Source organism: Phacochoerus africanus, chromosome 6 (genome assembly GCF_016906955.1).
Source record: "Phacochoerus africanus isolate WHEZ1 chromosome 6, ROS_Pafr_v1, whole genome shotgun sequence".
In the NCBI taxonomy this organism is placed as follows: domain Eukaryota; kingdom Metazoa; phylum Chordata; class Mammalia; order Artiodactyla; family Suidae; genus Phacochoerus; species Phacochoerus africanus.
Window position 1 is genome coordinate 96,282,363 of NC_062549.1, and position 22,604 is coordinate 96,304,966.

A 22,604-nucleotide genomic window follows, 5' to 3' on the forward strand; every position below is an offset into this window, starting at 1 on the left:
GGCTGAGTCCCAGGCTTACTGTCCAGGCTCCCTGGAAGTCGGCCGGGTCCTGGATGGTGTAGGGCGGTTGCTGTGTAGTCCCTGGGTTGGGAAAGGCATGGGATTCTGAGGGAGGGAGGAGCAGGTCGCTCAACCAGTTTGGAGAGGTTGTGAGCTGACAGGGTAACCCGTTTGGGCTCCGCAATGTGCTGAGGGGAGCTGACGGGAGGTCAGGGCTCCCCTTCTCGGGCCGATTCCTCTTGCCCCGAGTCTCTGCCAACAGGACTGGGGAAGGCTAGGGTCTGGGATCTGAGCTGACTTGAGTGTCACTAAATCTAAGTCTAAAGTGGCCTTGGGGGGTTGGAGTGTGTGAGGGACACATTAAAGTACCGAGAGGCCCCTGGGGAGCTCTTTCAACCCACGTGTCCCTCGTTCCCTCTAGGCCACAAAACCCGCCTCGACCAGCTTCTGTTTCATCTTCTTTCCTGTTTATGGACTCCTGGCCCCTCTGCCTCCCTGCCCTACATTTCCTCCAGGCCTTTCTTCCCAGGCTCAATGCCACAGTGTTTTCAAGTCCTCCCTCTCTCCCTCCCCAGCCTCCCCTCCCCTATTTCCCTCCACTTGGCCTGCTGGTCAGGGGCCAGGGGCATCCCAGCCCCAGCCCTCCAAGGTTCCCTCGGAGTGGCCAGGGGTGGGGGCGGGCCCTCAGAGCTGCGGCCAACGGAGGGTGGGGCCCAGAGGGCTGGCTCACAGCCCCAGGCGGCTGCAAGAGCAGGGGTGGCTTTGGGACAAGGCCCAGCCCCCTGCCTCCCCTCCCTTCCCCCAGGTATAAGAGCTGAGCTCAGGTGAGCCGGCTCCTCCTGTCCTGTCTCAGCGGCTGCCAGCAGGTAAGGAGACCCTGGGCTTTTCGCTCAAGGGGGCTGCCCCCTGTCCAGAGGGCACGAGTAGCCAAGCTTGCCCTAGTCTGCCAGCAGAGGGGTGGGGGGACCAGGTCCCGGAAGCTGATGCGTGTGTGCCTGGCACAGGGGTGGGGGGGGCAGGAAGAGGTGGGTGGTAGGGGGCTAAGGTGAAGCCCAAGGGATTCCCTGTAAATGGGTTGGTCTGGGGGCTGTGACCTTAGCTCCTGGAGCCTGAGCAGCGACCAGGGCTTGTGTGGAGTTGGCTCTGACCCTGAGTGAGGCACAGAATCTCTGGGGTGCAGCCAAAGGGGTGGTTGAGAAAGAAATGCTGAGTTCTCCCCTCAGCTCAGGCTCCTCCCTCCTCTGAGCAGATCATGAGCCATCAGCTGCTCCGGCTGTAGGACGACAAAACTCACCAAAGGACCAAGCGCATCGAGCAGCATGGGACAGTGTCGGTCAGCCAACGCGGAGGTGGGCCCATTCATTCCTGGCTTTTCTCTTCCACACTCCTCTCCTTCCCGCCGAGGGTCTGTGACCCCCGTTAACGTCTGCCTCCCTAACTTTGGCCTTGCCCTGCGCTCCAGACTCTGCCCATGAGACCCGAACCCCCTCGCCGCCGGGTGCCCACACAGGGCGATGCAGATGGGCCCTCCCTCGAAGAGGATGCCTGGGCCTCGTGCTGGGACCTGCCCTGCCTGGAGGCTGGGGGGTGGCGGGGAGGAAGCCTTGCTCAACCCGTGGCTCAGGGCAGAGGACAGTGGGGGCAAGCAGGCTGGGTGCTGGGTGCTGGAGTGGGTGGGGCCCATGTGCCTGCCAGCTGTCTTCTGTCCTGTTGGCTCTGCCGGGCTCCTGGGGAATCAAGGTGTTGTAGGGTGGGTGGGGCCTCCCTGACGTGGGGGATGTCCCTTGCCCTCAGGATGCCCAGGAATTCAGTGACGTGGAGAGGGCCATTGAGACCCTGATCAAGAACTTCCACCAGTATTCGGTGGAGGGTGGGAAGGAGACGCTGACCCCCTCCGAGCTACGGGACCTGGTCACCCAGCAGCTGCCCCACCTCATGCCGGTACTGGGGGAATGGACCCCGCCCCAGGCGGTACCCTGACTTCCCAAGCAAGTGCTCCAGGACCCCACCCACACTGCCATGGCCCCTGGCACTGGCATCCCCTGGCCCTGCCCCTTGTCAGTGCCAGGGAGGCTCAGGGCCTGCCTCCTCCCCCTGGGCAGGGTGGGGTGGGAAGAGTAGAAGGTGCCGCCTGGCTGAGTTGTGGCATCTTCCCTCCTTTCAGAGCAACTGCGGGCTGGAAGAGAAGATTGCCAACCTGGGCAGCTGTAACGACTCTAAACTGGAGTTTGGGAGCTTCTGGGAGCTGATTGGAGAAGCAGCCAAGAGCGTGAAGCTGGAGAGTCCTGTCCGGGGAAGCTGAACCTCTTTCCTGGAATTTTGGGGGGATGTTGGGGAAAGGGGACCTTAGAGCCTGTGGGCCCAGAAATAAAACTCCTCTCTCCCCCACCCCTCCGTGCTTGCCCAGCCCTCCTGCCTCACCCCTGCAGGGCTCAGGTTCAGAATGGCCCTTCCTGGGGCCTCCTCTGTGCACTTTGTCCCTGGGAGTTCCATGGAGCTCATAGATCCAGGAGTTCCCCACCAGAGGGAGGCTCAGGGGGCGGGTTGGGGCCAGGGAGGGACGTGGAGGGATGCTCGAGGGCTGAGGATGGTGTAAGGGCCAAGTCTCTTAGTAGTGGGGGAAGGGCGAGAGGAGCGGAGCCACGGGAAATGATTGGAAGTGGGTGGGAATAGGGCTGGATATTCGGTACTAACGAGGGTCTCTAAGAACCTACCTCTCCTCATCTCTTCCCCGACCCAAACTGGAGCTGTCTGCCGGCGCTGTCCCTCCTGGCCTCCAGCTCTGCCCCAGCACTGGCTCAGCACAGGGGAAGAGGGCTAGCAGGGTCGGGGAGAGGCCGAGGAGGGTGACTTTTGGGAGTGAGAGGACCAGCTGGGTGCTTGGGCATTTACAGAATGATGGTCATTTTGTATCCTTTGATTAATAAAAAATGGAAAAAGTGAAAGAGATGTTGTCTTGACTGGATCCCCCCGCCCCACCCCCCCCATCCGTGGGTACGTAGGTGTGGGGGTGAATGGCAGAATCGTGGGGTGGCGTGGGCCGTGTGGGGCTGCAGTGGTTGGCAGTGGAAGGGAACTGGGGACGCACTCTGCCCCATGGGTTTGGGTTAAGCTGGCCTCAGGCCTCAAAGGTGGGAGACCTGGTCCTCTCTGAGGGACAGGCTGCTCTTTGCCAGTGGCCTGCCTGCTGACAGGAGAGGAGAGCAGGTGTGCACGGGGGAAAGGGCATGAGCCCAGGTGGGCTGGAGCCTGGGTGACGAGTAATGAGGGCAACGTGAGGCTGAGAAACAGGCTGACCGGCCTGGGTTTGAATCCGAGCTCTGCCCCTGACTGTTTTGGGAACTTTGGGCAGGCTCTCGGAGTACCAGTTTGCTCATTGGTAAAATGAGGATATTAACAGCGCATCCCTCACAGCACTGTCAGGAGGATAAGGTGACACCTTCTGTGCCCAAGTGCCCGAGAGCCTGACACACAGTGAGAGCCAGTGAGCTGAAGTCACTGGAGTGGGGGGATGGGTCCCTTCTGGTTTCAACTGTTGCCTCTGGGATGTCAATCTGGCCTGTTTCATTGGGCATCTGGGAGAAGGGGTGGAGGGATTGTATCCTGAGGAATCCTCTGCTGCTCAGGAGAGGTCCTAGGGATGCGGGAACTGGAGGGGGAAGACAAGGAGCCACACTCTAGATCCTTCTGGCTTGAGTCCACGGAAATCAGGCAGGACGCCTGACATCCCCACAGCGAGGAAGTTTCTGTGGCCAGCCCAGCTGGCCTGGAATGCGAACCCAACTTGCCTGTTAGGGGCCCTGAAACTGGGCTCTCAGTGACCCAGGTGAGACCGGCAGATGACAGTCCTTCCCTTCCTTTCTCAAAGCTGTAAATTCTGCTCAGGCCCTGCGGGGGCCGGGAGGGTGGGGCTGGGGGAGTGCCGGCTTCCACCACTCCTTCTGGGACGGGGGCGGAGGGGTGTTAAAATAGGTGTGTATCTCTTTAACAAGGGCCCAACCCCAGGGCCAAGACCAGAGGGAGCTCAGTCACTACCTCCCCACCGAGCCAGCCCCGCCAGGCAGGGCTGGGAAGGAGTGGGACCGATTCTGAGAGAGCCGCGGGGAGGAGTCCTGGCTGGGCTGAGCGTGGGGAGCTGCTTGGCAGTGCCAGAGCCCAGGCCCCAGAGCCTTGCAGGAGAGAAGGTGGACCGAGAAGGCAGGTGAGCACCCCAGGCCGGTCCTTGGAGGTCCGGGGCTGCCGGAGGGGCCCCGAGGGCTGGGGAGGCCCAGAGAAGTGGCCCTGAGGAGGGGGGCCTGCCAGCGACTGGGTTGGAAGTTGTTAATAGTTAACTTTCTCAAAAGGCCCGTTTGGGAATGGAGCTTTTTGGTTGGGGTAGGGGCTGGAGAGGCCTTCAGAGGACTGAATGGGGTGGCAAGACCCCCTCCCTAGGCTGGCAGCGAACTGGGTTCCTCTCCAGGGGGTGGGCCACTGGGCAGAGTGTTTGGGAGGTTTGCCTGCAGCTGCTCTGATTTTTCCCAACAGAAAAAGGGCAGATGGGTGTTGGTGGGGGTTGGGGGGTAGCCAGACCCTGGGCACAGCCCTCACCGGGCTCTGGGGGCCATGTCCTGGGAGAGGTGGCAGGGTCCAGGAGGCGGCAGGCGCCAAGGTGGCTTCTTCCACCTCGAGATTCAGGCAGGTCCCGGACGCTGGCCCCCCCTCTGCTCTGGGGGCTGCTCCTTGGGGGGACGTTTGGGGCCTGGGAGGAACCCTGAGCTCCAGGAGAGGGGCCTGCCTCTGCTCTGGGCAGCTTCTCTAGCTCAGGATCCAGGCAGGTTCTGGCATGACTCGCTTTGCTTGGAGGAGCTACCCCACTCCAGAGCGTTCCCCTGCCGCCCTGTCCGTGTGGGTGGGGGTGAGGGCAGGGGTGGTGGGAGAGGGAGCCCAGACTTTCCCCATCGACTAGGGAAGAGCTCCCGGGTGTTAGTGAGGCCTGGGGCATCAGGGTGTGTGTGTGTGTGTGTGTGTGTGTGTGTGTGTGTGTGTGTGTGTGTGTGTGTGTGTGTGTGTGTGTGTTTGTGTGCACATGTTCAAATCTCCCCAAACCTAACTCCTCTGGAAGAAATTTCAGAGGAACAGTCTTCTTCCTCCAGCTTCACCCTCTGAAAGCCAAAGTGTTTGGAAGGTAGATGGGTCACCCAAGCAGAGGGGGGTCAGAAGTGGCAGAATTCCTTGGGATAGTGCTGCGTGAGTTCCATGCAGTGAGTCCTGTCAGGGTGGGGACAGGCGAGGCCGGCACCTCTGCAGCTGGGAAAAGAGCCTGAGCAGAGCGAAAAGAGGATGGCGCTGTGTGGGGGCCGCACAGACTAACTGGAAGCAGCCTTGTGAAGAAAGCATGGCGTTCCCATCGTGGCTCAGCAGTTAACAAGCCTGACTAGCATCCATGAGGATGCAGGTTCGATCCCTGGCCTTGCTCAGTGGGTGAGGATCTGGCGTTGCTGTGGCTGTGGTGTAGGCTCTGATTCGATCTCTAGCCTGGGAACCTCCATATGCCACAGGTGTGGCCCTAAAACACGAGGAAAAAAAAAAAAAAGAAAGAAAGCAAAACATTACAAGCTCCTTGTAGCTTGTACCTTCGCTATTGAAGGCAATTGGGGCAATTGAGTGGATTAAGAAGGAAATGAATGAGAGAGTGAATGAGCATGAATAAAGCAGGGAGTGAATATGTGGGTAACCAATGAATGGTGGATAAATGAATGAACAAATTGGGGGTAGGTGGAAGGGACACAGAGAATGCTATATTTAGGCTTGAGAGTGGCCTAGGCTGTAGAGGAGAGATGACTAGGAGGGACAGGAGTCCAGGGACATAGCCCAACACTTGGGAATAATTTTAAGACTCCACAATAATTTAATCATTTGTGGAGATGGGAAGAGAAGGTGAGTTCCGGAGGGTGGGATGGAGGTTCAGGGCTCCCCACTGAAGGGGACTGGGGAGTTAAGAGATGGGGGGTGAAGAGAGGCTCTTGGAGGGGTGGGGCCTGGGACTTGGGGGTGGGAGGGTGGGGCTGGAGGGGCCTCCGAGACCCAAGGAGCCTGGAGTCAGGGCAATTTGGGCTTTTGGAGAAGTCAGCAGGTGGGTGGGGTGGGGGTGGGGGCCCCTTGGTTGCTCAATGATGAGTCACCTGGGCAAAGAAAGACAGTGCAAACCCTGCGGGGGGTGGGGTGGGGTGGGGAGGTTCTTTGGAGGATGAGTCCCTCCATTGCTACTTTTTTGGAAGGCTCCAATGTACTGTCTACCCGCCCCCCAACCCTCAGGCCAGGATCAACATGTGTCAAAGTCAAGGCTGGAGTTACCTCCTGCCGGAATCTTCCTGGGGTGGGGCTGGTGGGATGGCCCACCACCTCCCCCCCCCCAGCCCCATGCCTGGGCACCCTCTGTTCTGGTTGGGGGGAGGCCTGGGCAGGCAGGAGGAGCAGGTGACCTTGGCATGGGTGTGGTGGCAGAGCCTGTCTCCTGGCCCCCCCGGAGAGGGAGGGAGAAAGAAGATAATGACACCTGACTATTCCCCCCTTGACACTGGTCCTTCAGAAACAGCCTCAGAAAAGCATTTGTCCACATCGTTATCTCTAGTGTTGTCCATTTGATTAGAAGTTGGTGGGTGGGGACAATCAGGAGGCCCAGGAGCCGAAGCCCAGCTCCCTGGGGTGACTGCATGCCTGACGCAGGTGCTGGGACATCTCCTGGGAGCTCATGTGTGTCCTGCCAGGTAGAGGCTGAGGCATGAGCTCAAGGAAGGGCCAAGGCAGGTAGGGGCGGCCACTGGGGAGGGGGGCAGAGGCACCAGCCTCCAAAACCCATTTCTTCCCTTTCTTCTCCCTGACTAGTTCCCATAGGATTCCTCACTTGGGGGAAAAAAAAAGGTCAGGCATGGTTAAAGTCGGGGGTTCTCTGCATTGTCTCCCTGCTCCCAAGGCTGGTTGGGAGCAGGCTTGACACACTCCTTGCTGAAATGAGTGCAGCTTTCAGAATCTGCAGAAAAGCTGGTTGCCTGGGCCCCTCCCCACCCAAGGGTAGCAGGACAGACAGTTCATGGATTGAAACATTCTTGTCCCCACTTTTTTTTTTTTTTTGTCTTTCCTAGGGCAGCACCAGTGGCATATGGAGTTTCCCAAGCTAGGGGTCTAATCAGAGCTACAGCTGCCGGCCTACACCACAGCCACAGCAACATCAGATCTGAGCCGCATCTGCGACCTACACCACAGCTCACGGCAACGCCGGATCGTTAGCCCACTGAGCAAGGCCAGGGATCGAACCTGTAGCCTCATGGTTCCTAGTCGGATTCGCTAACCACTGAGCCACAACGGGAACTCCATCTTATCCCTACCTGTGAATGTAAGCGCATTTGTATGCAAGTCTTATAAAGGTATAGACAATGAACCGTACACTGTCACATAATAAATAAAGAGTACTGGAAAAAGAATGTGGCTTCTTACATTCCTGCCTCCATACTTCATCCTTCTGGCCACAGACCAGAGGGGTCAGATGGATGAGACAGGGGAGAAGAGGGTAGGATTCCTGGTCAGAGTTGCCCCAATCTGACCCCTCTTTCTCTCAACTCTTCTTCCTTCCTGCATCCTGGCCTAGTCCTTTGGGGTCTCACTTCTTCCTTCAGAAAAAAATTTTGTGGAAAAAAAAATCTTAAAAGGGGGGTCAGGGGCCTTGGATACCTGGTATCAGGGCTGGAAGGAGGTGGAATATTTATTTATAGAACATCTGCCTTGAGCAAGGCATTGGGCCAGGCAATGTGGGTGAGGGGAGATGCCGGGATGAAAAGCTGGGAGGTTGTATACCAGGGTTTTATTTACTTTATTTTTTGTCTTTTTTTTTTTTTAGGGCCGCACCCTTGGCATATGGAGGTTCCCAGGATAGGGGTCGAATTGGAGCTATAGCCAATATTCGAGCTGCATCTTCAACATACACCACAGCTCATGGCAACACTGGATCCTTAACACACTGAGCAAGGCCAGGGATCGAACCGCAACCTCACGGTTCCTAGTCGGATTCATTTCCTCTGTGCCACGATGGGAACCCCTAGCCAGGGTTTTAAAAAGGGGTCCCCAAGTCTCTGGGTCCTATCATTTTGTTCAGGAAACACAATGGCTGGGTGTAAAAAACACTCTCCTTCTACCAAGGAATGTCTGGTGTCTGGGGAGACAAGATCCAGAAGGGACCATGGCCACACCAGCCAGTGCGCCCAGCCAACACTGGCTGCCTGAGAGTCTGGGGGAGGCCGGGGAGGAGGGCTCTGAGGGCAGGGTCAGGGCAGGCTCACCAGGAGGCGGGTTTGGGCAGGCCTCAGCTAGGTGGAGAGGGCAGGGCAGTGGGCATGGGAGGTAGTTAGAACGCAGGTGGCAGGGGCAGGGGCTGCGGTGGGGCCTGGCGAAGCAGACTTCCCTTCCAAATTGGATCATGGGACACCCAGATCCGGATGGTGGCTGTGTCCACCTTCCCTTGCCAGGACCCAAGGGGCAGGGCGGCCAGCTCATTCCTGGGCTTGAGGGTGGGAGGGGAGGCTCATTTGCCAGGGTTCTCTTGGGGGGGCTCGGGGCATGGGCGGCGACTCACAGAGTAGATCCGCCTGCTCCCCTCATATCCTGTTATTCAGCAGGCTGTATCCGCTTGGAATGTGAGTGCCTTTTGTCCTGGGGCGAGGGGGTGACGTGTGTAGCCTCTGGCTGGCTGCGGAGGAGGCTCTGTCTCTAGCTGTCTCCAGCTGGGGCAGAACTGAGCCTGGCTCCTCCTTAGGTAATGGGGTAGGGGGGTAAGTGTCCTTGGATCCTGCTGTGTATTTGGGGGTGAGTATGAGGGAAGATAGGCTTGTTGGGAGGGAGGGGGTGGCTGGGGGCCTGCACAAAGCTTGACCTGATGGATCAGGACCTTGTCCCTTCCCAAAGAAGGGCAGCCATGGCCTGAGACCCTGGACGCCCTGCCCTGGAGCCTGGCTGAAGGAACTGGGAAGAGCCTAGGTCCCCACCGCCTGCTTTGTCACCGGGGCTGGGGTCTCAGCCAATCCTGGGGTTGGGGGACGATGGCTCCTGCCCCTCCCCAGCGGAGGCCTGGGCACTGGCTCACCTCCTCTTCCCACGGAGCCTCTTGTTCTCTCTGGGGCTCCGACAAGCCCAGTGCCTGGGGCTGGGGTAGGGCCTGGAAAACCTGCTGAGGCGGTTGAGCTGGGGAGCATCTGGATGAGAGCAGACACATCGCTCTCCTTCCAGGTCCACCCCTGGCCCACCCTGGGTCCCCCTTTGCCTGTCTCCTCCCTGCTTCTGAGGAGCAGCCAGCCTGGGGTGGGGCCAGCCAGCCGGAGCACCGAGGCAGGGGAGACGGAGGAGGTGTGGCCTGTGGAGTCTCCTCACCTCCCCTCTCTGGTACCCAGGCCCCGCGAGGCGTGAGGCAGGGAGATGGCAGACAGCTACACGGAGCTGGAGAAGGCGGTCGTCGTCCTGGTGGAAAACTTCTACAAATATGTGTCCAAGCACAGCCTGGTCAAGAACAAGATCAGCAAGAGTAGCTTCCGGAAGATGCTTCAGAAAGAGCTCAACCATATGCTGACGGTGAGGTGCCCCCACCCAAGGGCCTGCGACCCCCACCCCCACCCCCTGGCCTCCAAGCCCTTGTCCTCTCTAGGTGTCCTTCCCCATGGCCACCCCTCTCCTTTCAGAATTATCCCCCCTAAACCAGGGTCTCCACCCTGCCCAAGCCTCTGTGCTCAGGGTGCCCAGGCTTAAGCCAGCAGCTGCTCCGCCCAGACCCTGGACTCTGCCTGGGAGGGATCCGAGGAGTGGCCATTGTCATGCTGACCGTGGATTCCTCTCCAGGACACGGGGAACCGGAAGGCTGCTGACAAGCTTATCCAGAACCTGGATGCCAATCATGATGGGCGCATCAGCTTTGATGAGTACTGGACCTTGATAGGGGGCATCACGAGCCCCATCGCCAACCTCATCCGCCAGCAGGAACAGCAAAGCAGCAGCTAGAGGATCCCATCCCCCTGCCCCCACACCGTCCCCAACCCCGATGCTCTTCCTAGGCTCCTTCCTCAGCCTCCTCTGCCCACCCAGGCCCCTGTCCTCTCTTCTCTCTCTAGACCTACTGACCTTGGCTGAACAGGGGCAGAGCGGGGATGTCAGGGTCCCTTTGTGAGTTTCTCAGTCTGGGGGTGCCGCTTTGAGGGTCTCAGTCCCTGGAGCCAGCAGGCCCTGGTGCACCTCTGCAACAATGCTGTCTGGGGCCCCAAGCATTTTCCCACCTGTTCAGTCCAGCTGCCTTTCTAACCTCAGGTGTTCCTGCCTGATCCTGGGTACACAGGCTCTCTCTTGACCTTTTGAGGTCAACCTGCTTCTTCAGGTCTCCCTGCTGTCTGGGGAGCACCAGCAGAGTCCTCTCCCCTTTCCCTCGGCTCCTCTGCTGAGTATGGAGACTTCCTGAGACTGCCCTGCAGCTGCCTCTGGGTCTGGGGACAGCTAAGTGGGGCTGAGTCTCCTCCCTCTTCCTCAGCCACTGAAATGGGCAATAAAGGCTGGATTTGGTGTTTGTGTCCCCCTCACCCAGTCCCTTTGTCATATTCATTAAAACCTTTCCACTTCTGGGCACCTTCTCATGCTTTGGTGATCTTTGCCCCGTGCCCAGAGGCAAAGGGGTGGCAAGGGCAAATTGCCCAAGGAACCCTAAGGGCAGAACAAGAAAGAGGTAGAAGGGGGGTGGGGGGATGTACCTGGGCTGTAGGATGGAAATCCTGTGAAATCAGATTGTTATGATCATTACACAACTACAGATGTGATAAATTCATTTGAGTAATTTAAAAAATAAAATAAATGAATAAAAAAAAAAAGAAAAGAAAAAAAGAAAGAGGTAGAACACTGGGATCCCAGCAGGTATTTCAGGCCTGGGCCAGCAGCTCCTTCCTCCTCCACTGAGGGGCCAAAGGCCATATGTCACCGTCTCCAGGCCTTCAAAGCCCAGACTCAACTCATATTCAGCTTCCAGGCGCACAGTGTATGCTATTTAGTCTGCACTGCAATTCCGTGAGAGCGGGGCCGTGACCTTCAGACTTGAGTCATGAATAACACTGAGACTCTGAATTCTCATCAGCCGGTTATTCTAATACACAGAGAAGCTGATGGGATAAGAAAGTGGGATGCAAAGAAAGAGGGATGTGGGAGGCCGGAGTTGGAACTGGTAGCTGCTGGAGGGGATGATGCCATCTCTTATTTCTCCCTTGCTCTTGCCCTAAGGGAGCCCCTGCCATGGATAGACAGCACAGACCCCCAAGGGAAGGCAGAGAAACGGATCAGGGAATCCAGCCTGCAGGGCTCCAGATCAGTGGTTTTCAACCTGGGGCAGCGTACCCCAAGGTTTAAGATTTTTCAAAAGATGCACAGGCATCTTTTTACTGGAATCCATTGCAGATCATCAACTTTCTAGAAGTGACCTGCCTCAGAACGGGCTTGCAGTCAAGGCCGTGCGCTGGCCTTCTTTTCAGTCTTGCCTTCACTGCAAACTTTCCCCAGTTAAAAATGAAAAGAGTATCCTTTACCTGTCCTGGGGATTATAATGCTACCTTGACTGAATGATGAAGAACTCATTTATCATATAAATATCACATATGTATACACACACACACATATAAAATGTATATAATAAAAAGTACACAAAATCAGTTTACCTGCTTAACCAATTTTAAATGCGCATTAACTATTGTTAACTATATGCAAGTTGTTTTACAGCACATCCCTAGAACTTTTTCTTTTTTCTTTCTTTTTTTTTGGGGGGGGGTGCACCTGTAGCATGTGGAGGTTCCCAGGCTAGGGGTCCAATCGGAGCTACAGCTGCCGGCCTATACAACAACCACAGCCACAGCAACCCGGGATCCAAGCCGCGTCTGCGGCCTACATCGCCGCAGCTCACAGCATCGCTAGATCCTTAACCCGATGAGTGAGACCAGGGATCGAACCCTCAACATCATGGTTCCTAGTCTGGATTCGTTTCTGCTGCGCCATGACGTGAACTCCGATCTTTAGAACTTTTTCATCTTGCAGGACTGAACTTCTCTACTCTTTGACCAGCAACTCCCCACTCCTCACCCCTCAGCCCCCGGCAACCACCATTCTACTTTCTGTTTCTACGAGGGATTGCTTTAGATACCGCGTATGAATGGAATCCTGGAGTTATTTGTCTTTGTGTGACTGGCTTGTTTCACTTAGCATAATGTCCTCAAGGTCCATGCATGCTGTAGCCTGTGTCAGAAGTTCCTTCTTGTGAAAGGCTGAATAATATTCCATTGCATGTGTATAACACATTTTCTTTATCCGTTCATCTGTCAATGGATGTTTAGGTTGCTTGTAGATCTTGGGTTTTGTGAATAAAGAGGCACTGGGGAGTTCCCATTGTGGCTCAGCAGAAACGAAACTGACTCGCAGGCTTGATCCCTGGCCCTGCTCAGTAGGTTAAGAATCTGGCATTGCTGTGGCTGTGGTGTAGGGCTGGCAGCTGCAGCTCTGATTCAATCCCTGGCCTGGGATCCTCCGTATGCCACAGGTGTGGCCATGAAAAAAAAAAAAGAAAAGAAAAAGAGAACATTTTTTATCCTAACTTGACCTGAAATGGTTTCCAGAGTTTCTGCTCTCTTGAATGGCCCCGTCTTGGCATCCCACTGCCAATGGAGTTCCTAAAATAAATAAAGAGGCAGTGAACTTGGGAGTGCTAGCATCTCTTCAAGATCCTGGTTTCAGTCATTTTCAATATATACCCAGAAGTGGGATTGCGGGCTTAGATGGCAGTTCTTTTTAAAAAAATCTGAGGAACCCCCATAATGTTTTCCAGTGGATACACCATCTTATATTCCCACCAACAGTGCACAAGGGCTCCAATTTCTCCACATTCCTGCCGATTGTTATTTTCTGGGTTTTTTTTGGCTGCGCCTATGGCATGTGGCATGTGGCATGTGGGTTGAATCCACACCATAGCAGTGACCTGGGCCACTGCAGTGACAATGCTGGATCCGTAACCTGCTGTGCCGCAGGAAACTCCTAGTTTAACCATTCTTGCATCCCAGGAATACATCCCACTTGGTCGTGGTGTATTATCTTTTCAATGGGGTGTTGAATTCAGTTTGTGAATATTTTGTTGAGGATTTTTGCATCACTCACTAGTCGTCAGGGCTATTGGTATGCAGTTGTCTTTCCTTGTTTTTGGCCCCGCCTGTGGCATGTGGAAAGTCCTGGGCCCAGGGATCTAACCCCGTGCCACAGCAGTGACCCAAGCCACAGCAATGACAATGCTGAGTATTCAATGGCTAGGCCACTAGGGAACGCTTCCTCTGTTCTTTATCTTTGTCTGGCTTTGGTATCAAAGTAATGCTGACCTCATAGAATGTGTTTGGAAGTGTTCCTTCCTCTTAAGTTTTTGGGAAGAGCTTGAGAAGAATTGGCATTCATTTTCTTTAAATGTTTAGTAGAGGAGTTCCCATTGTGGTATGATGGGATCGGCGGCATCTCTGCAGTGCCAGGACTGGTACAGGGGGTTAAAGATTTCGGATCTGGTGCTGCTGTAGTTGTGGCATAGGTTGGAACTGTGGCTTGTATCTGATCCTTGACCCACGAACTCCGCATGCAGAAGGTCAGCCAAAAAAGAAAAAAGAAGACTTTGGTAGTCTTCTCCATGAAGCAGTCTGGTCTTGGACTTTTCTTTGGGGGGGGGGTGGTGTTGATGATTGATTCAATCTCCCGAATAATTATAATTCTGTTCAGGTTTTCTAATTCTACATGATTCAGTCTTGGTAGCTTATGTTTCTTTTTTCTTTCTTTCTTTCTTTTTTTTTGTCTTTTTCTAGGGCTGCACCCTCGGTCTATGGAGGTTCCCAGGCTAGGGGTCTAATTGGAGCTGTAGCTGCCAGCCTACACCAGAGCCACAGCAACGTGGGATCCAACCCACGTCTACAAACTAGACCACAGTTGACGGCAATGCCAGATCCTTAACCCACTGAGCAAGGCCAGGGATTGAACCTTCAACCTCATGGTTCCTAGTCGGATTTGTTAACCACTGAGCCACGACGGGAACTCTGATAGCTGTATGTTTCTGATAATACATTCATTTCTTCTAGGTTATCCAATTTGTTGGCTTATAATTGTTCATACTAGTGTATTATGGTCCTTTATATTTCCATTGTCAATTTTGTGATCTTTAAAAAAAAAAAAAAATCTCTGGGAGTTTCCTCTGTGGCTCAGTGGTTTACGAACCCAACTAGGATTCATGAGGATGTGGGTTTGATCCCTGGCCTTGCTTAGTGAGTTAAGGATCCGGCGTTGCTGTGAGCTGTGGTGTAGGTTGCAGATGAGGCTCGGATCCCGAGTTGCTGTGGCTGTGGCGTAGGCCAACAGTAACAGCTCCGATAGACCCCTAGCCTGGGAAACTCCACATGCCATGGGAGTGGCCCTGAAAAGACAAAACACAATAAATAAATAAATAAAGTGTCACAATATACAAAACATTTCAGAAATGATATCCCCTGCAATGGTTTAAACTAATGATGAAAAGTCTTAGCTGTCAACTTAAAATACATGCAAGGTGGAGTTCCCGTAGTGGCTCAGCAGTAACAAACTGGACTAGCATGCATGAAGATTCTGGTTTGATCCCTGCCCTCACTCATTGGGTTAAGGACTGGTGTTGCCATGAGCTATGGTGTAGGTTGAAAACATGGCTTGGATCTGGCATTGCTGTGAGCTGTGGTGTAGGCCGGCAGCTGCAGCTCTGATTTGACCTCTAGCCTGGGAACATCCAAACGCTGCAGGTGCGGCCCTAAAAATAAAGACAAAAAAATAAAATAAAATAAAATAAAATACCTGCAAAGCAGTATATAGTTTTCTTCAAAATTCCTTTAGGGGGTCACAGCAGCAAACTGTAAAGAAAATTTTTAGAAAGCAGCAGAATCACCAGGGAGGTAGGCTGGGTGCTGTCTGGGACAGCTTCAGAGGAGGTGTGAGCTGAATGGAGCTGGTGAGGGGCAGACCTAGCAGGGAGGAAAAGGGGCAAAGAGCATCTTGGAGAAGAGAGGTTTGGAGGTCAGGGGCCAAGGCCTCGATGGGGGGGGGGGTCCCTTGAAGCCCAAAATGCGGGGTTGCCATGTGAGATCCCAGAGGCAACTCAGAATAGAGCTCCCTTCACTGTCCCTGTTTCGTGTCCGGAGACCCACACGTCCTCATCTCCAAGATTTGCAACAGCTGGCAGGAAATGAGCGGGTGCGTGACCTCAGGGAGAGGCTTGTTTCCAGAGGGGTCTAAGTGTAAGCCTAGAGTGCTGGGGAGAATGCTGAGCTTTATTGGAGGTCAGGGAAACTTAACAACAGGCAAGGCTGGGCTCCAGGGCCTGGAGCCAGAGAAGCCCCAAAGGAACAAACAGCCACTTTGAGGTCAGGCAGCTCAGCCGGAGGCCTCCCTGGGGAGGGTTGGGGCCAGAGAAGGGCAGGCTGCCCTCCTTCACCCAGGAGTCCAGGGCCCAGACAGCCTGAGCAGAGCCTGAGCAGAGCCTGAGCAGAGCAAGGGAGAGGGGCCAGAAGCAGGTTCCCGTGGGAGGTCCCTCAGTGGAGCTGAGAATTGTCCCTCTGTGTCAGGTCTCACGCTGGCTTGCCCTAGTGTCTAAACTACTGGGACTGAGGTGGTGGGAGCCCAATAAGTCGTGCCCGTCCAACCCATCCGTAGCCAGACCTAACAGTCTATGGGGCCGCATTAGGGGTAAGGAATTTAAAACCACCTGCATAAGCATTTGTACTTCCTGTATAGTTGGTTTCTCTTTCCCTTTTGATTCCTAGCAAAATTCCTTTTGGAAAATAAAACATTCATTTCTGGTTATCCAGGGTCAAAATTTTAAGAGGAGTTCCTGACGTGGCTCAGTGGTGAACGAATCCGACTAGAAACCGTGAGGTTGCGGGTACGATCCCTGGCCTTGCTCAATGGGTTAAGGATCCAGCGTTGCCGTGAGCTGTGGTGTAGGTTGCAGACGTGGCTCGGATCCTGTGTTGCTGTGGCTCTGGCGTAGGCCTGTGGCTACAGCTCCAATTGGACCCCTAGCCTGGGAACCTCCATATGCCACAGGAGCGGCCCAAGAAATGGCAAAAAAGACAAAAAAAAAAAGTTTTAAGAAACACTTTCTCATCCAAAGCTGGGGTCAGGGTGTGGCTATGGCAAGTTTAGTTTTTTTTTTGTCTTGGAGATGGAGATGGAAGCATTGGGCATGGGTGAGCTTGTTGAGGGAGAGCACGAGCGAGAAGAGGAGAGGTTCTGTCTAAAAGTCACCAGCAATTCTGACACCAAGTCCAGTGGGTATGAGTTTTTCCCCCACACCAAGCAGTTCTCTGCCATCAGCTGGGTGTCCTACAATTCAGCTCAGTTCTGACACGATCTACTAGAGATAGCGTCAGACCTACAGGTTAAGGGCTCAGTCCTCTAAAGCATCCCCCTCACCCCCACCCCCACTTCAGATACCAATCAAAATATGCCTGCAGGAGTTTCCTGGTGGCTCAGGGTTTAAGTATCTGACATTGTCACTGCTGTGGCACAGGTTGGATCCCTGGCTGGGAAACTCCTGCGCGCTGTGCATATGGCCAAAAAAAAAAAAATGTCTGTTTAGAAATCAGAGATTCCCATGACCCCTTCTTTGGGTGATAGAGCAGAATTCTCTTCCCCAGATATTCACCTGGCCCCTCCCTCAGCTACTTTCAGTTCTTTGATCAAATTGATCAAATGTCACCCACTCAGTGGAAACTTCCTTGATCGCTTTCTTTTTTTTTTTTTTTTACTTTTCTCATTAATTATTTTATTTTACATTTTATTTTATTTTATTTTTTTATTTTAATCTTAGCATTTTTAGGCACATGAAGGTTTAGGCTTGGGCACATGAAGGTTCCCAAGCTAGGGGTTGAATCAGAGCTGTAGCTGCCTGCCTACGCCATAGCCACAGCCACAGCCATGCCAGATCTGAGCTGCGTCTGCCATCTACACCACAGCTCTCAATGCCAGATCCATAACCCACTGATCGAGGCCAGGGATCAAACCTGAGTCCTCACGGATGCTAGTCAGATTCGTTTCCACTGAGCCATGACAGGAAGCCATCCCATTTATTATTTTTCGACTTTTTAATGATGGCCATGCTGATTGGTGTGAGATGGTACTTCACTGCAGTTTTGATTTACATTTCTCTAATAATTGACTGCTTTATTTAAAATGGAACCTTCCCACAGGCTGGTATGCCCTTATCCCTCCTTCCTGCTTTATTTTTCCTCATGGCACGTGTAACCTCTAAAATACTGTGTTTTACTTATTGTTTCTTGTTTTCCTTCACTGCAATGCAAGCACCACGAGGGAAGATTTCATTGTTTATTTTGTCTGCTCACTGTAGTGTCCCCAGTGCCAGGCACATAGTAAGTACTCAATATTTGTTGAATAAATGAACTACCACATGGCTGTCTCACAGTACATGAAACTGACCAAGTCCAAAAGCAAATTCTTTTCCTTCCCAATCCACAGCCCCAATTTCACTTTCCTGTATTAATGATGTTACCATCTCCTCAGCTGTTCAAGTCAAATCCACAAATCTTCCTGGGTTCTTCCTTACCCCTCATTCCCCATTCTAATGGATCGGTGGGTTCTATGGGTTCTACCTCAAAATTAAATCTCAGATCTCTCCGCTTCTTTCGCTCTCTACTGGCCTTCCCATCATTTCAAAACCATCACCCCCCCCCCCCACTGCAAGTGCCAGTCTTTCCTACTTCCTACAAGTCCTGCTTTAGTCTGTTCTTGAAACAACTGCCAAGGTCGTCTTTTCTGCTTCTAAAAGAATGCCTGTGACCCATATCCATTAGCATGAGCAGCAGCAGCAGCAACAACAACAAAAACAAATTAAGCAGGAAAGTACAGAGAAGAAAGAAAAAACTTAGTCACTATCCTACCACCCAGAAATAAGCATTAACTTTTTTTTTTTTTTGGTCTTTTGAGGGCTGTACCCGGGACATATGGAGGTTCTCAGGCTAGGGGTCAAATCAGAGATGTAGCTGCTGGCCTACACCATAGACAGAGCAATGTGGGATCAGAGCTGTGTCTGAGACCTACACCTCACGGCTCACGGCAACACTGGATCCTTAACCCACTGAGTGAGATGAGGGATTGAACCTGAGTCCTGATGGGTACGAGTTGGGTTTGTTAACCACTGAACCACGATGGGAACTCCTGACATTTTTTGACTATCATTTGGCTCTTTATCAATTTAGACAGTCGGGGAGACTGACAGACTTATATAAAAAGGTTACGATAATGAACCATGGTACATGCTATTTATAATAAAAAGTACTACTGAAGTTTTACTTGCAGATAACAAAAGGGAAAAAATATCAAAGGGAAAATGAACAAATCACTGATTTTTAGATATTTTTCTTTTTTTATGGCCACACCTGTGACATATGGAAGATTCTGTGTCAGGGAGTGAATCTGAGCTACTGCTGCACCTATGACACAGCCAGATTCTTTAACTCACCCTGCTGGGCTGGGAAACAAACCCACACCTCCACAGTGACCCAAGCCACTGCAGTTGTCATCCCAACCCACCACGCCACAGTGGAAACTGCCCAGGTAAATATTTTTATCAAGTAAAATAGTTATTAGGAGTTCCTGTCATGGCGCAGTGGTTAACGAATCCAACTAGGAACCATGAGGTTGCGGGTTTGATCCTTGGCCTTGCTCAGTGGGTTAAGGATCTGGCATTGCTGTGAGCTGTGGTGTAGGTTGCAGACGCAGCTCGGATCCTGCGTTGCTGTGGCTGTGGCGTAGGCTGGTGGCTACAGCTACGATTAGACCCCTAGCCTGGGAACGTCCATATGCCGCAGGAAGTGGCCCTGGAAAAAGGCAAAAAGACAAAAAAAAAAGAAAAAAGAAAAAAGAAAAAAGAAAAATATTTATTTGTAAAAGAGTCAGAGATAAAAAAAAAAACCAACACTTCACCACCACATGTTTTTGTGTTAGATAGCATCTCGGGACTCTACCAGAAGGATGAGGAAAACAGTATATGTACACTTACTCCCATGTTCCCTGCCACAATGTGCCGATGTCTGCCAGCTATATTAGTCCATTTAAAAATGTCAACATAGGAGTTCCTGTTGTGGCTCAGTGGTAAGGACCCCGACGAGTATCCATGAGGATGTGGGTTCGATCCCTGGCCTTGCTCAGTGGGTTAAGGATCCGGTGTTGCCATGAGCTGTGTAGGTGACAGAAGTGGCTTGGATCTGGCATTGCTGTGCCTGTGGTGTAGGCCAACAGCTACATCTCCACTTTGACCCCTAGCCTGGGAACTTCCATAGGCTGCAGGCAAGAGCCTTAAAAAAAAAAAAAAAAAAAAAAAAAGGAAAAAAAATCATTGTGTACAGTATTTACATTCTGTTTTGTAACCACTTTTTCCAATGCAAGTTTGGTCTTAGTTCTGTGAATTCAGGGCTCACAAACAGACCTTTTAGCCTGGCTTCTTCCTCTCCAGCATCCTTTGTTTGAGTCATCATTTGGTTGGTTAGACTTCAAAAGGCTCTTGGCCTCTGTATTCCCTGAGTTCTTTCAGCTTGAGACTGTTGCTGCTTGGCAGGGCATAAATTCTCGGGTCATGCATTCTTTCTCTCTGAGCCCTGTAGACATGGCTCCGCTGTTTAGTGCCATTGAGTTCTGTGGGAAAATCTCAGGCAACTGGATTTTTCTACTTTGTCTGTGCCTTTCTAGACACTCTCTTCTTTTTTTCTTTTTCTTTTCCTGCTATTGTAATGATGAACTATTTCAAGCATATAGAAAAGTACAGAAAATAGCACAATATCTAATCATAAGCTTTGTTGAATTTCAACAGTTAAAAAATATTTGCCTTAGATCACTTAAAATTAAACAAATAAAACCTCCAAGTCTAGGGAAGGCCCCCATGTGCAAGCTTGTATTGCACGGGCCCTCTCCACTGCTGTAGTCACTGTTGGGGAGGAAGAAATTTTCCTCTACCCTTCTAGCTTCTTCCGGTTGGTCTAAGAGTTAAATTGACATGAGATAGAGAGTTCCCATTGTGGTGCAGTGGAAAGGAATCCGACTAGGAACCATGATGTTGTGGGTTCGATCCCTGGCCTCGCTTGGTAGGTTAAGGATCCTACATTGCTGTGAGCTGTGATGTAGGTTGCAGACACAGCTCAGATCCTGTGTTGCTGTGGCTGTGGGGTAGGCCAGCAGTGGTAGCTCTGATTTGACCCCTGGCCCGAGAACTTCCATATGCCATGGGTTCGGCCCTAAAAGGCAGGAAAAAAAAAAAAAAATTTGACATGAGCTAGATTAACAGGAAGAAAATGAAACAAAATGTTAGTAATATGTATACATGGAAGAGACCAGGAAAACTGAGTAACTCTCCCAAATGACCAAAACCTCACCTTAAATACCACCTTCAGCTAAAGACAATAGAGGAATTTGGGAGCAGTGGTTTGGAGCTTCAAAGGGGAGGAAGACAATTCCTGTCAGAGATAGAAAAGCAAATATTTGGTAAATAAATGTTTGCTGGGCCGTGCAGGAACAATGGGGCACTGGTGGACTCTGATCTCACCCTCACCACACCTAGCCCATATCCTGTGCAATATCTCTGGTGATAGCTTTATTTTGGGAACAGGTCTTTCATCTAAATTCGTTAGGCAGCTGAGGGGGAGGTAAAAGGAAAGACTGCCTGAGTTTACATTTCTTAAAATTAAATTAATCTCCAAGCCAAAGAAACACATTTTGGGGTGGCAAATTTCGCTCTCTTACACCGCCCTCCTGAATTATGTATTTATGATTCCCTTGATTAAAAAAATAATTTTGATCACATATGTACTATTCCTAAGCAATATATTATGCAGTATTGCATGTTTTTGCACTATGCATAAATGGTTTTTGGACTTTACATAATGCATACATTCTTTTGCAACTTTCTCTCATTTAAAATAAGACATTTTGGAAGTTCCCTTTGTGGTGCAGCAGGTTAAGGATCTGGAGTTGCTGCAGATCCTTAAAGTTGTGCTGGGCCACAGCTTTGGCTTGGGTTTGATCCCTGGCCCAGGGACTTCCACAAGAGGCAGACTCGGTCAAAAAAAAAAAGAGAGCGATTTATCCATATTGATGGAGTTCATTTGTTTTCATTACCATATCATATTTAATTTAAAAAATATGCTCTAATTTATTTATCTATACTCCTGCTGATGAACCCTAGGGCTTTTTTCATTTCTTTTCTGTTTCCTTTAAGACTATTACCTTATTAAGTAGACATTTTTATGGTGTTATTGTAAGAAAACATAATTAAAATCTGTATAATATTTATTCTTTGGAATTTATGGAGACTTCTTTTGTGTCCTAGAGCTTATTCAGTATTACATGATCTACATCTGCTGGAAAAAATGTTTATTTTCTCTTTGTTGGGTGTAGAATTCTATGTATACCAAAAGGTTGAACTTGATAAACTTATTCAGCGATTTTATATTTTTGTTTATTTTTTCCCCCTTGGTCAATCTGTTTCTGGGAAAATTATATTAAAATTTCTAACCATAATTTTTTTATTTCTTCTGGACATTTTGTTAGTTTATATATATATATATATATATATATATTTAAATTAATTAATTTATTTTTTTTCCTTTCTTTTTAGGGCTGCAGGTGGGGCATATGGAAATTACCAGCCTAGGGGTCAGATCACAGCTGCAGCTACCCATCACAGCCATAGCCACAGCCATGCTAGATCCGAGCTGCATCTGTGATCTACACCACAGCTCACAGCTAGTTCACAGACACAGCTCGAATCCCAAGTTGCTCTGGCTGTGGTGTAGGCTGGTGGCTACAGCTCTGATTCAACCCCTAGCCTGGGAACTTCCATATGCCGCAGGTGCTGCTGTAAAAAGCAAAAAAAAAAAAAAAAAAAAAAAGAAAGAAAGGAAAAAGAATTTAAAAACATTGCTACTTGGCCTTCTTGCATCTACTGCTTCTATTGAGAAGCCTGATGTCAGTTTGATTTTTGTTGCTTTGTATTTCTTTTGGAGGGGTTTAGAATTTTACCTGATTTGGTGTTCTTAAACTTCAATATAATGATTCTGGATGTTTTTTCCCCCTCCGTAGTTACCCCGTTAGCATTCTGTGAGCCCTTTCAACCTGAGACTTTTCACCTTTCTCTAATTCTCAGAAATGTATTACCATTATTTCTTCAGCTATTTTTCTCCTTTTTCTCTTTTTCTTTCTTTTTTGAGAATCCTATTATCCTGATATCACACTTCTGTTCTCTATGTCATTTGGCTTCTTTTAAAATATTCTATTTCTTGGAGTTCCCATCATGGCTCAGTGGTTAATGAATCCTACTAGGAACCATGAGGACTCGGGCTCAATACCTGGCCTTGCTCAGTGGGTTAAGGATCCGGCATTGCCGTGAGCTGTGGTGTAGGCTGCAGACTCGGATCGGATCCTGCGTTGCTGTGGCTCTGGTGTAGGCCAGTGGCTAGAGCTCCGATTCGACCCCTAGCCTGGGAACCTCCATGTGTCGCCGGAGTGGCCCA

The 22,604-nt window shown here is 51.3% G+C and overlaps 2 protein-coding genes across 3 annotated transcripts; both read left to right on the forward strand.

Moving 5' to 3' along the window:
• The first annotated feature begins 705 nt into the window (after window positions 1-705).
• S100A14 (S100 calcium binding protein A14) lies at window positions 706-2,945 on the forward strand. The gene is made up of 4 exons (XM_047784571.1): window positions 706-866; window positions 1,250-1,349; window positions 1,795-1,941; window positions 2,165-2,945. Exons 2-4 carry the CDS (start codon window positions 1,320-1,322, stop codon window positions 2,300-2,302), a joined length of 315 nt encoding a protein of 104 aa, XP_047640527.1. The 5' UTR covers window positions 706-866; window positions 1,250-1,319; the 3' UTR covers window positions 2,303-2,945.
• Window positions 2,946-3,984: 1,039 nt separating this feature from the next.
• On the forward strand, window positions 3,985-10,632 carry S100A16 (S100 calcium binding protein A16). 2 transcript variants are annotated; one of them, XM_047784572.1, is made up of 3 exons: window positions 3,985-4,201; window positions 9,417-9,594; window positions 9,859-10,632. In XM_047784572.1, exons 2-3 carry the CDS (start codon window positions 9,442-9,444, stop codon window positions 10,015-10,017), a joined length of 312 nt encoding a protein of 103 aa, XP_047640528.1. In that variant the 5' UTR covers window positions 3,985-4,201; window positions 9,417-9,441; the 3' UTR covers window positions 10,018-10,632. The 2 variants fall into 2 exon arrangements, with proteins under 2 accessions (XP_047640528.1, XP_047640529.1); XM_047784573.1 differs by lacking the exon at window positions 3,985-4,201 and adding an exon at window positions 8,685-8,835.
• The last annotated feature ends 11,972 nt before the right edge of the window (window positions 10,633-22,604 follow it).

Excerpts from the sequence above, each read along its gene's own strand:
- S100A14 (XM_047784571.1), top strand. The coding sequence starts at position 1,320 with ATGGGACAGTGTCGGTCAGCCAACGCGGAG. Across the intron at positions 1,350-1,794 it reads GTCGGTCAGCCAACGCGGAG|GATGCCCAGGAATTCAGTGA; the intron begins GTGGGCCCATTC and ends CCTTGCCCTCAG. Across the intron at positions 1,942-2,164 it reads AGCTGCCCCACCTCATGCCG|AGCAACTGCGGGCTGGAAGA; the intron begins GTACTGGGGGAA and ends CCCTCCTTTCAG.
- S100A16 (XM_047784572.1), top strand. The coding sequence starts at position 9,442 with ATGGCAGACAGCTACACGGAGCTGGAGAAGGCGGTCGTCGTCCTGGTG. Across the intron at positions 9,595-9,858 it reads AGCTCAACCATATGCTGACG|GACACGGGGAACCGGAAGGC; the intron begins GTGAGGTGCCCC and ends ATTCCTCTCCAG.